Consider the following 14657-nt stretch of genomic DNA (forward strand, 5'->3'; position numbering starts at 1 on the left):
GTTATACTGATTTAAAAGGTTAATATTTTCTGACAGACTCAGTGAAAATGTTAGTTGGATATTGTTTAACAAGAATGAGAATAACAACAGATATTTCTGATATCTTTATCCCTAGTAAGTAACAAACGAATACTATAACTAATTAGATGTCATTATTACGTCAAACAGCGAACATATATGCTTTGTCAATTTATTATTGCATACGTGGCTTGCGTTATGCAAAAACTATATTTCTTGTTGAAGGAGCTTACTGTACTAGTACTTCAATTGTTCATAAAATAGAAAACAAACGATGTAGAACATATGATTTTAATAAGTATTTGCTTTTAGACTGTCTTCAGATGAGTACCGTGATCATGGTAACCTGCTTTCGTTTGATACTAGGATACAATTATATAATAATATGCTGTTTATACATATGTACATGTAAGTATTTTTTTTAGAAGAAAAGAGTAATATCTACTACATGTAAAACATCCTTTGGAAGCATAAAATCCAAGTAAACAAAACAATATGGACTCAGTTTGATCGAGAATGTTCATGAACATTCCTCAAGCCCCTATGAATATTAAGACACTGTAAATACTTACTTGTTTTAAGAACATGCACACTTTCGTATTAAAGCAACTTGCTGCAGTTTCTTGTATGAGAGATGGGGCAAAAATGCAAAAACAATCATAGGTCATCGTGTTTGTTCAGGAGTTATTTGCCCTTAAAACCTGATTTTTCTTCAAATTTGCACATTCAAGGGTAAATAACTCCTGAACAAGCGTGGTGACCTTCGATTTTTTTTTTCATAATTCTGTTTCTAACATGACACTATGTTCATATACAAAGTTTGAACAAATTCTATTGTTGGGAAATTTTTTACGCAAAACTGCCGCATGCGTCCTGAAATGTGATATAACAGTGTACACACAATACATGGGTATTAAAATTCGACAAAATGCTTCGGAAAATGAAATAAAAGGTTGACAGGTTAAACATGTATGGAGTAACGGGGCCAATTTCAGGAACTTATTAATGACCCACTAAAGGTTGTATAACGACCTCCGTACAGCGAATCATTCGGAGTCCAGAATAGCCAAACCCAAACTTGCTCCCCAGCTTTTAACTGGGTGACCACGGTAGCTGATCCTTGGTCATATAATCCGTTAACTCCATGGCCGTATACTCTGGCAAGAACAGTCTTCCCGTCCTTAATGATGTCTGCAGCAAACGCGGATGTCTTGGGTCCATTGTAGCTTAAGATAGAAGCCGAAAATATATACAAGCCGGCTTTCGGGGCGGTAAAAATGCCATTGTGGGCGTTGTATCCATTCCCGATGTTAAGTAAGACTGTATTAAATACAATATGTTGATAGGCTCCAAGATGAGCATATTCTGCACCGTCCCTTACAGCGTGAAAAGCAACCGGTTTCTGACACTCTGAAAAAATCAGTAACAATTATAAATACAAACGAACCGGAAATATCGGCATTTCGGCAGACTAAACAATACCCCTGTAACACTGCCATAAAAACCTGTTTTACAGCTTCAGAATATCTGTTGAGAATCTAATTTTTCGGCACGACATTTTAACCTAGTTTATCCATCCACCAAAACTTCATGCAAATCATTCTTATAATACAGGTAATTAACAGCTATACTGTAATTTTCAGGTGGACAATTTAGGCCCTTCCCAAATAAATGTGTTTTCACAATTTCATCTGCAAACTTTTTTCAGTCAATCTCTTTTCAACATAGTTTTAAGAATATAGATGAATATCTATCTTACACTGTAGAAACAAAATGTGATTGAAATTTAACTAGATACACCGATTTCTATACATATTGCTACATTAACTCAATAAAATGCTAAAACATTAAACACAATGTCTTGGCATAATATATATCATTGTCAATTTGTAACTAAATACTTGTATGTCTCATTTTTTTCGTGCAAATCATATAAAATTACCACCATTGAAATACAAAAAGAATACAGTTATTTTGTGGTGCCTCTTTAACATAAAACAGGTATGCTTGAAATTGCCCGTTCTCGTATCTATCATGTGGAGAAAATTCAATTGCATTCGGAGAACAATTGCAGAATCAATAAGCATCTGTAAGGGTATCTGACCGCCGTTGCATGAAAATTAAAAGCCCGCCAGCTTAGCGCATTATAGAGAGTGCAGATGTACGGATCGCGGGGTCTTATCTGTTATATCTGTTAAGAATCTAATTTTTCGAATTATATAGGAATGTGCACAAGTACTGTAATATTAAATTTCGTAGAGGGCAAATTTAGATTGATTTTGTGGTTGAGTCAATTCAAAAAATTAAAATCCAATGAACAAGGAAAAGTCCAATTTATTTTATTTTCAAAATTTTATATGATCCATGAACTAAAATCCTCCACAAAATAGCCGTTTTGACAAAATTGTGTCTCTTTGCTAATAAAAAAGTTACCTTTTTCCCTTTTTAAGCTATCTTGCATTATTCTAAATAATGCGAATTGTAAATTATTTTATAGAGACTAAACCACACCTTTCAGGCGAAAAATATTTTCTCTTAAAATTCCATGAAAAGTGAGTACTCTTAAAGTGACAAGTGGTTCAAACTTATTGACATAAGTTTTTGCAAGACATTCTTATGAATAATAAAATATATTGTGCAGAAGGTAGTAAACCGATGCATAGCTTTTGAAATAACACAGACAATTAACATTCTTTTTGTATTTTTACCAATATCTACTTGTTATTTTCCCCCACTTTATCATTTTTCAATGTCATATATACATTCCACGCCAAACTTGGTGGAATTGATCATGTCGAAAATTTTCACTAAAACTGTGGGCGAGTAGCTTGAAAGAAATATCAAGGAATACTTACGATGTTTAATCGTCTTTTCTAATGCAGTTATTCTACTTATCAACTGATTAACAGTACCAAGAATGTCTTCTGTTGTATCGTCCATGGTGATATATTGTGCCAGTGAAGTTTCTTCAAGTGTGACAATCGACTCTAAAATGTTTATGAAATTAAATCATGCAGTGTCTGATTTTTAAATTATTTATGTAATCATTTATTTTGCAAGCAAAAATAAAGGAATTATGTTTTTATCATGTATAAATTGTAATGTACTGGTAGTAAGTTGCTTTTCAGTCTTATTTAAAAACAAAGCATGCATTAAACAAAACAAGCAAATTCGATGAATTGGTATCCCCCGTCGAAAGGGCTTGTGGTGAGGAATGGCAAAAAAATATATCCGGCAAAAAGTTAAGGATGTTACTAAGAAGCAAATAATTTCATTGGTCAAAATCATTTTAACAGAAAATGAATTTATTTTTTGGGGGGAGGGGGAGGTGTGTGGGGGATGGGGAAGCGGGGGTGACCAGGTGAGGGTGCAAAATTTCACATGTTGATTATAAATATTGATGGAAAATTAAAAATGATGAAAAACAAATGGGTGGGGGATAGGGATGCATGATCGAGGTAGTGGGCAAGACTGAGTGGAGAGTGAGGTGGGGGAACGGTACAACTTTGCATGCTGATAAATATTCATGGAAGGTTTGAAAAGAAATAATAATAAAAAGGAATGATTTTTTTAAAATTATTTTTTGGGGGGTGGGGGGAGGGGGTGTGACCAAGGCAAGGTGGTGACCAGGTGTGGGTACAAAACTTCACATGTTTATAATAAATTTTCATGGAAAAGATTGAAAGAAGTTTAATGAAATTCTACCAATTGGTTGGTTTGTTATGTACAAATCTGTAGATTTTTAAACAATAAAAGGGCAATAACTCTAAGAAAAATTGACCAATTGAAAAAAAATGACAGGCATCATCGAAGTATGTTGGTTCATATTTATGTCAAGTTTCATGAAATTCTACCAGCTTATTACTGAGAAATGGCTGCAGACGTGGATTTTTAATTAAATCAAGGGCAATAACTCTAAGAGAAATTGACCAATCCAAAAAAGACTTGACGGGCATCATCGCAGTATGTTGGTGCATGTTTATTTCAAGTTTTATGAAATTCTACCTGATAGTTACTGAGAAATGGCTGCGGACGGGCATTTTTCATTAAATCAAGGGCAATAACTCTAAGGGAAATTGACCAATCCAAAAAAAAAAACTTGACGGGCATCATCGCAGTATGTTGGTTCATGTTTATTTCAAGTTTCATGAAATTCTACCTGCTAGTTACTGAGAAATGGCTGCGGACGGACGGACGCACGGACTGACGGACGGACAACGCCATTTCAATACCCTCCCCCCCCCCCTTCCTCCCGATTTCATCGGCGGGGGATAACAAGGAAGAATATCCACGAGGGAAATCCACATGCCAAAACTGCAAATGACAGCAAGGAAACGTTGCAATGCACGCACACACCAACGCCTCCTAACATATACACACACGCGCGCGCGCATGCACGCCCGCGCACACACCAAAGATAAAAGTACAAAACAGATAAATAAACAGACACCATGGGCTTGTAGATATAAATGAAAAAATCCGTTTCATTTCAAATTACTTTTTAAAAATGACATGAAAGTTTGGAACTCATGAAACTGATTATGTTTGAATAACGTAAAAAGAATGTTAATCTAAAATACCTTCTGGAAAGTTGTCATAACTCTTGGCCAGTCTGGCAGATATCAACGCCGGAGAAGCGGCTAATACAAGCAAAAATATTACTGAACACATCCTGTTGGTATATACACCACCTGTTAAACATAGCATGAAAATATTTGTCTAAAATACTCCACTTATATCAGTATGGTCGACCTATTCAAAGTATTCTGTTTCGGTGATTTTGGCCTAAAATATACTGTACTTCTAAACCACCCGGTGGGACGGATAGTTTAACAACATATATCGCAAAGAAATCGTTTCATAGAAACAGGAAGTATTGAGCACAATAGTAAACCAAAATACATATTTTTCAAGAGCCTCCGTGGTCGAGTGCTTAACGACGCTGACTTCTAATCACTTGCCCCTTATCGATGTGGGTTCGAGCTTCCATTGGGGAGTTGAATTCTTCACACGGGGAAGTCATCAAGCTCTACCCAGATGCTCGCCCTTGCTAATTAATGCAGGACGGACATCTGAGGTCTGCCTCTACCATTAAAAATTGGAAAGTCGCCATATGATATAGTGTCAAAGTGATGTGAAACCAACCCCGCACCTCCACCCAATAAAACAAATCCACACATTTTTATCAAACGAAATGATGATGCGGCAATATTAAATGACTCGATATGCCTATAAATGCATATCTGTTCAATGCTTCTTGTTGTATTTTGTGTTTATTTAAATTTTAATACTATTTGAAACCGCCTACATTCTCATAATCAAATAGTTTAGTTTTAACAAATTATATTGCAAATGATAATAATTGTTAAATTTTATTATTTGAAACATTAAAGCAATAGCATCAGTAACACTGATCGTTATACCGCAAAGTAAGTAAATCTAGTACCTTTTAGCTGAACTGTCTTCTGGCGAAGAGACGCTGTGGAAGTGTTTGATATTAATATTTCCGCAATATAGGTGGCCTTGTTATTTGACGTAGTAAAGGCATGTTCACGCACTATACTCGTGTATTGCCGATATTGTAGCAATGTTCCCACATGACTAATAGTGGCCTCAAAACCTTTTTCTGCTTGTTTCATGTTAAAAATCGTTAAAGCCTTCTTAGAGGTATATACAAAATGCTTTATCTTCAAATATAATTTTATGTTCTTTTTATCAGTCTCACGTTCATCCCCTTAAAAACACCGTCCTTGTCCTATTGGCGCGCTAATTTATCGTGATAGCGTAATGGCGTGTTGGCGCCCGAAAACGCGCAGGTAATAGTTTTTTAGGTGAGGGGCAGATATAAACAATACGTCAGTATAAAAGCAAATCAAAAAACAAAATAAACAAGAAGCTGCGTTCAATAAACGCTTGATGCCCCCGGTGGCATCCTTGTCGATACAAAGAAACCTAAGTCCAAAACGAGGCCAAGTTCAAGGTCAAGGTCAAACTGAGGTCAGGTGATGTCTGAAGATGAGGAATGGTCACAAGTTACATCTGCATTAGCATCAAGTCATTCTAGTTAGGGGTATAGATGCTGGACAAAACGGTCCCATTTGGTTAACCTCGTACGGACGGACGAACGGACGGACAGGACAATCACTATATGTCTCCCGCATCAGTAGATGCCGGGGGCATAAAAACTTGTACCTCTAATTTTTCATTAAGTTTAATCTAATTTTTAGCAGCAACTTCAATTCATCCATTCAACAATGAAATACTTTTAAACATACTTCAAAGCATTTAGTCAGATCTACATCTTACCAGAGTTTTTTCAGCCGCAGCTTTCCGCTTGGAGATAACAGAAACTGCCTCATACAGAGCCAGTAACAGCAACAACAAGTCAGCCATCTAAAATTAACATCAAATATTACTTTTTTTCATTTTGAAATACTGTTTCAATTGTTTGATATACCGTTTCATATTTCTTTTGATACATTTCACAAATGCGATTATTTTTTTAATGCGTACAGCCTGGCAAGAATACATTTAAGAATCCTGAATTCATTTGAAGAGGCTTCCAGGTTCTCATTAGAGCAAGACTTTGAGTTTGATCTTAACCTGGTACAACCTGTAAATATCATTTAACTTGTTATTATATGGAGTTATTTTCAATCAAATTTTATGGTGCAACTCACACAGTAGAAAGCTCTTTCTACATACTTCTTAATGTTTTCATGATTACAATATACACATAACTTTATAAAACTCTTTAAATAGAACTGCGGTAATCATGTACTACTAACACTGTTCCGATTACATTAAGATGTAGATACATATATTGGTGTGCTAACACTTTTCACAGCCATGAGGTAATCGTTTCCTGCCATCATCACCTGTACAAGTAGATCTGTTAGGTTGTTATTCTCTACAGCCTCAGCACATGGCATTATTGTCTTCTATATAAAACACAAGTAAAGACAATGATAATTCTTGCAAGAAAAAAAAATGTTAATATAAGGTAAAATTCATGCTGAAATATACAAACCAGTCAAAGCTCCACAGACCATTATAAAAATTGACCCCTAAGTGTGATCTTAACCTTGGAGCAAGGTTGGGTCTTGCTCATGAAATGCCATCTCATTGTGGTGAACATTTATGCCAAGTGATTTCAAAATCCCTTTATGGATGAAAGAATTACAGCTCGGACAAGAATTTGATGGCCCTATATCAATCACCTGAGCATCACTGCTGATCAAGTTTGACATAGATCACATAAGCATACACACTAAATATAATAAAGAAAACAAGGAGCTGCGCTCAATAAATGCTTGATGCCCCCGGTGGCATCCTTGTCGATACAAAGCAACCTAAGTCCAAAACGAGGTCAAGTTCAAGGTCAAAGTCAACTGAGGTCAGGTGATGTCTGAAGATGAGGAATGGTCACAAGTTACATCTGTATTAGCATCAAGTCATTCTAGTTAGGGGTATTGATGCTGGACAAAACGGTCCCATTTGGTTAACCTCGTACGGACGGACGAACGGACGGACAGGACAATCACTATATGCCTCCCGCATCAGTAGATGCCGGGGGCATAAAATCAGTTATTTGTTTAAAAAATGTAAGTATCATCTTTTCTCCCTCAACATTAAAAAATAAGCAATTGCAAATGAATAACATAAGATAGAAGACAAATAGTTAATTGAATCTATTGAAAGATGCACAGTGTTTGGTAGGAAGCAAAGATAGATACTGTTTTGCTACGATCTAGTGGACAAAAACGTTTAATTCCAGTAAATGATTAGCTTTTACTAGACGAAGAGACCTCCGTGGCCGAGTGGTTAATGTCCCTGACTTCGAAACTCTTCCCCTCGTCCCCCACCCCCTCCCTAATGTGTGTTTGAAACTTGATTTCGGTTGTAGAATTCCTCATGAGTAGAGGGCATCCAAGTCAGCAGATAGAATTACCCAGGCCACAATATGTGCCTGAGATAATGCCTTGATATGCCCCTGGGGTCTTGTTCCACCTCTAAAAGCTGGAAAAGCCGCTATGTGACCTAAATTCAGTCGGTGTGACTTTAAACCCCAAAAATAGGGTTTTTTCTCTGAAGGATGCATTGAATTCCATTTCTTCGTCTGAACGAAGACTTATGTATTTTTCTACGCGTTCTCTACACTTGGATAATGATATTATATTAAAATAATTTCAAATGTATACTAGACCCCATTTCATATTAAAATATAAACAATTACTATATATAGTTTGTATAAACATTAAATTAACAAGTTTGTGTGTATGAACAATACTATGCATTATGTTTACAACACAACACTGCACATAGAATACATGTATAGCTAAACGCAGTATGAATGTGTAATGTAATTAAAAAACTGGAAGTTTTTTTTTTCTTCTTAAAAAATCGACTGCTACTGCAAGACATTTAATTATGATTGTAACTCTACATGCACAGGTTTTATAATATATTTATTAGAGTTGAATAGATTTGATGAGGATTTTTCTACATCTAAAGCTAGAATATTTAGATGGCCATTGGATACCTTTAACTGAAATAAAAAAAAATTAACAGCAAACAAGGATATGTTTACGATGGATGTATAATTGTACACTTGAGATAAGGTACATAAATGAAGTATATAAATGTATGTGTACTTAAGATAACGTACAACAATGAAATGGCCACAAATATCGGACGTGAACATCCTGATGAAATTAAGGTTAATAAAACTAGCCAACCTCTACAATAACCAGGATATAATAAACATTAGGACCTACTTTGAAAATGATATCTGTGTTAAGTGGACAGGACTGAAATTTGGACAATCCATTGAAAACTTGTTTTATAAACAGCTATTGTTCTGTTTGCGTTTACTTTCACCAGTAATGGATTACTTCGGCAACTAATGTTTTAACAACCGCTCAAAAGCCTGAGAGAGAGACTCTTTTAGACGTTTATTTTTGTGTGTTTGTCATATACCAGTTGTATATTACCGACATGAAGGTTTTGGTAGAGTAGCTATTTGAGCCGCATAAAGCTCACATCCGTATAATACACCCTTGGGAGCTGAATATTTTAAATCCGAATTACCCTTCCCGGCCCTCGCGGAACTTTATACACAGTGTGTGTATACACATTTCGCATAAAGCTTCAATTTGTAAATAAGGAAAATAGAGTTGTAATAACATACAAGAGTGACAAACAGTCAAAATATATACAAATTAAAATAATGGCACAGAAAACAATTCATTGGGCGAATAAAGGGCCATAACTTCACAGTGACGTAGGCGATCGTGTAGGTTACTGAATTTTGCCACTGACATTTTACCAAATTTGATGAAGATCGGATAAAGGCTTTAAAAAGGCTTTCTAAGTTAAAGAGCGCACAGTGCTAATTTGGCAAAATTTGGCAATTAAATTGCCATTAATCCAGAGTGTCTAGGCAGATCTAACTGGTGACCAAGATTGGTCGAATTATAATGTATATACAAATTCTAGTCATGCTTGGTGAAACTGGAACAATGTTTGGATTCGCCCAAAGCCCGTCGCGGGTCATTTAGTTAAAAATACTTTAAGCAAAGCATATGATACATGTTTTTTTAAGATCATGCATTTTATGCTAAAGCCGTACTTTAGAATATTTGGAAGGTGTATGTACCCTACTTCCACTGAATGTATGGAGTATGTGTGGGAGGTGGGGGCGGGGACGGTCGGAGGGGCAACTGCAAAGGCTAAAATATCCATTTCATTTCTTGAAAAAGCCGACATCAATAATTGAACTAAAAATTTCATATATAACTTACAGATGTATATATTTTACCTCACTGACGGTTTCAGTGATCCCTGACCTGTAAAGTGTTCAAACCGAATACACTAAACAAATATTGTAACGCTTGTTTTAGCCAATATTTTTAAATTATTTCATTAAAAATTTTGAAATTCTACACAAACTTGGAAAATATATATTTTAATATCATGTCAAAATTACAGAGAAACCTAGTTTTTCTATCATATAGTTTGACTTTTTTAAATACATCAACCCATTTCTTAAAAGTCGCAAAATGTGTTGATGGATAAATTGCATTTCATTCGCCCAAATTTTTGTGGTTACTAGTAAATGAAATTTTTGGGTCGAACATCCCGCTTACATAGTTTAGTACGGTGATTTACCTAAATTGGTACTGTTTACAGCAGTGTCGGCTTAGTCTGGATGCTGGAGACCTGCCGTCGGCCTGACTGGAAATAGTTGTGACATAAATTACAGGGTATCCCCACGATAAACAAGTAAGACTTGTTGAGTGTAATCTCTTGACCTGTAAATGCTAAATTAAAGCGTAAACCCAGTGGGCACAAATAGCCTCAAGGTAAGTAACTTTTATTGTTTTAGAAATAGTACCTTGCTAGAAATGTTGAACAATAAGCTCACGTTTGCCTGCATTATCGACGCTGTGCAATGTACCATAATTGACCTATTACTTTACTACAATCAGCTTTATATATTGTGAAAGATTATCTAGATTAAAGAAATTTATGGTATTGCACACAAATTGTGTCATATGGTGATTCGCTTTTTGTCCAGATGAGTATAGGTCAAAGTTGTCACCACTACGAGAATTTTATTAGTATATACAGTACGTTAATGCGGATGATTTAAAAATGACTCTATTATGAACCGTGTTGTGTATATTATGCCCTTATTTATATTGCATAGGACCCCGGTTTATTCACCTATTTAAAAGACGTCTGAAATCTAAAGCTTTATCAATAACTATGTCTGTCGACAACCTAAATGCTCTTGCATTGTGTCTCACAAAAAAGTTAATGATTGAGCTGTAATATGATACTAGTATTTCATGGTGTCCAGAATTACGAATAAAATAGTGATGATATTTCAATAAACTTAATTTCTTATAAATGCTTCGTAGTTGTTCTTGATTGTTTGTAATCAGTGCTAACTGGTTATTACTACTCTCTTTGATATTTTGAAATAAAGGCTTCATTAACTTTTGAACACTTCTACACATTTCATTATTCCATTCTCAGTTTTAACCTTTCAAGTAGTTCTTAGGAAAATTTTAATATCTAAGTAATATTTTCTTGAAACACTCTTTTAGCAAATTTAACAAGAAAAGGCAGACAGCCAGAAATGTGGGGTTGGTTATTAGAATTACACTGCTTGGAATTTGCCCGAAATATTGCTCTTTTTGAGCCAGGTAACCTCAAGGGCATGCATCATTATTAGATAATTATGATTACATGCAGACAGAGAGAAATCAGCATGATAGTAAGCATGATTAGATAATGATCTGTAGATTGCTTATGATAAAGAGAACACATTTATTTTAAATGAGTTGCAAAAGAAAATTATTTGTTTTATATAGATAAGTAAAAGTAGATAAACATTTTTCTTTTTTAAAAAACGTCTTATTTTCCATTTTAGTATGATAATAAAAATATTATTAACAATGAATAATAAATTGACACCAAGTTTTATCTACAATAGAAATGATTTATAAAGATATTTTTACTATAAAACAATTGGTTAATGCATAGATAAAGAAAAGACTTATTCTTAAACATGAAATGCATGAATAGTTAATATATGGAGACACATTTTTTAAAATGAAAAATGATAAGAATTTCTGATAAGAATTTCATTTCAATTGCTAAAAGTAAAATATGTGACATGTGTATGGTATCGATATATACATATAAAATATTACAAATTTTAAACACCGAGACCTATAATTATGTCACCATTCATAAATATTCAACATTATTTAGTTTATACTAATTTGTTTAGCTCGATTGTGATGAAAGCTTCAAGCTTATTGGAACCACTCTCGAGTCCGCTTCCTGCAACAACCAGTACTGGTGTCATATGAGAAATCATGGTCGTGATCCCAGTGGGGCTGGAACCCACGACCCCTGGATTGAGCGGCAGACACCTTATCCACTAGACCACCGCTCCCCTTTTTGTTAACTGAATACATTATTTCACTGATATACACACTAACGGAATACAATAGTGAACAAGGGCATTTCAAGTCATAGTCGTGAACCCAGTGGGGTTCGAACCCAGACTCCTGAATTGAGCGACCGACACCTTATCCACTAGACGACCCCTCCCTTTTTTGTTAACTGAAAACATTATTTCACTGATACACACACTAACAGAATACAATAGTGAACAAGGGCATTTCAAATTTAAGTTCTTAAATAATTGTTAAGTGATTTAGCCATTCATATATATATTTGATGAAAGAATGTAATGATATCAGTTAAAGAAAGCAGGGTATAAATGTTGTCGTATTTGTCTTTACGTATGATTTACACAAAATATTTAAGTAAATAGAACTTTTAACATTATATTTTACTAAATCCTGAAAACAGCCATGTAAGTTTCGTGAAGAGAATTACAATAAATTCTCATTACTCTCCAGTATAAGGTTTTAAAATGATATACTTCATGATGTACTTTAGGATGGATATTTACAAACTCAATACAGAGTGTGCATTTTAAATAATGTACAATTAACCATGCCATTCGTTGAATACATTACGAGAATACTGTATTCATTTACAACCTCATCTTAGAATACAAAATAATAAACAAGGCAAGATATACAAGAATAGCCAAATGCATTGCAGAATTTTGTTAATTGAAATGTGCGTTGTGTTAATACTACAGAATAATAAATCTTATGTATAAAATTAAGGTAACAGAAAATCTACTTGTATAGCACACTGCTATCTTGACACACAGAAAGCTTCATACGCAGTTTTAAGCGGGTTACTTTAGTTCGCTGTATCTACTGAAGTTCGACAAATTGTATGTATGAAAATGATTATAATTTGGAAATGATTAAACATTAAACTTGTTGGCTGTCTGCTTTGCAACGTGGTTGTATTTGCTGTGATCAATACTTCTCTTACTCTTTACTCTTTTTTACTCAGTAGTATGAGCTGATATAATAAATGTCGAGCAGACAAAGTTCAAATGGATACATAGATAGAAATCGAGCATAAGGCCTTTAGGCAAATAATTTGTCATATTATCTGTAATCATATATGCTATCGACACAATGTCCTGCAGTGAAATATTCCTAATTGCTACAAAACTGGTATATGTTAGTGTTATTTATATCAGTACGTATAAATCAAAACTATATCTAGCGTATATTTATACAATTTGCTTTTAAATTACTGAATATAGCAGTTATTTATGTTGATAATTAATCAGTAATATTGCAACTTGCAAGAAGTAGGTTACGTCCCTCTCATTTCTAAGCGCTTCGCACTGAGCAATAAAGAATAAAGACGGGACTGCAACATTTACTTAATCAAGTTCTCAGGTTAAGAAAATGAGCATGAAAACTTACATTACACAAACACGGTGCACTTAATTTTTACAAAATTAAAGACACCTTTTAACATAAATACTACAACCAAAGAAACACAAATACATGTAGTTTAAAATTATTTCAATGTCTTTAAATGCAATCTGCTAGCATAATCTATTTCATAGTTAAGTTCCTTAATTGGAAAAGCGTTAATTTAATTTACGTATCAAGGCCTTAATTAAACGCGAAAACCCATATCGATTTACGAAAATATTCATATTTGTCAGGGCAGAATGGTTTCAAATCAGTTTACCGTATTACTGCCAATTATCAACTTCGATTACAAAGAGAGCAAACAGTTTCTAGACCTTTGACAAAAATGTTCCAAATTTGAACGAACGAATGATTTTAGAATAATTGCTTTTTGTCAACTCTGCACAAAGAAGATCTACTCCGGGTTTTCATGAAAAATTAAAAACGTTGAAGTTTCTGTGAATGAAGATTATCCAACAATCCAACATTTATTCAGTAGATTTTTTTTAAATCACAGACTTTATAAACCAATTACTGAGACCGTGCGAACCCATGGAAAACCTCAGATGTTTCTATTAGTGGTAATTTGAGATTTATTCCTATGTGGTGGGTAGGGTGAAGTTGGATGTTACTGAAGTATTCTTTACAAAAACACTACCCGATGTTGGTTTTCGCTGCTCTGGTACGGTTGCAAGTATTCTCCATGTTAACAATATCTATTGTCAGCCAGAAGCAGGTGGTATCTTTAAAACATAAGTTACTATACAACCTGACATAAACAAAAGGAAAAAAGTATTGTCCTAGATGGAAATCCGGTTTTGTAATTGTACCTAAGCTTCGTTAAAATTGATAATCGAGTAAACAAATAGGTCTTTGTATGAGAGGCATTTTGTTTGTTTGTTTTGGGTTTGACGCCGTTTGTCAACAGTATTTCAGTCATGTAACGGCGGGCAGTTAACCTAACCAGTGTTCCTGGATTTTGTACCAGTACAAACCTGTTCTCCGCAAGTAACTGCCAACTTCCCCACATGAATCAGAGGTGGAGGACCAATGATTTCACGACCGACGCTCTCCCTACTGAGCTAAGCGGTCGGGACAAATAAAATAATAAAATCTTTGTGAAGATCCTATGGTAGCATAAAAAGCAATTAAGCAAAATAATAGTAGACTCGGTTTAATAGAATCTGTTCTTGAGAAGCAATGGAATGTGCAACACCACGCACACCCCTAGCAACTGTTTAGGAGGAATTGATGCACTGCATG

At 34.6% G+C, this 14657-nt stretch overlaps 1 protein-coding gene across 1 annotated transcript; it reads right to left on the reverse strand.

The window, feature by feature from the left end:
- Positions 1-295: 295 nt before the first annotated feature.
- Positions 296-6950, reverse strand: LOC123539871 (uncharacterized). Its single transcript, XM_053525946.1, has 6 exons — positions 6837-6950; positions 6325-6411; positions 5465-5705; positions 4599-4709; positions 2874-3005; positions 296-1428 (listed from the first exon to the last, which is right to left on the reverse strand). Exons 1-6 carry the CDS (start codon positions 6948-6950, stop codon positions 1010-1012), a joined length of 1104 nt encoding a protein of 367 aa, XP_053381921.1. The 3' UTR covers positions 296-1009.
- Positions 6951-14657: the final 7707 nt, after the last annotated feature.

The sequence above is a fragment of the Mercenaria mercenaria genome, chromosome 16 (genome assembly GCF_021730395.1).
Source record: "Mercenaria mercenaria strain notata chromosome 16, MADL_Memer_1, whole genome shotgun sequence".
Classification (NCBI taxonomy): Eukaryota; Metazoa; Mollusca; class Bivalvia; order Venerida; family Veneridae; genus Mercenaria; species Mercenaria mercenaria.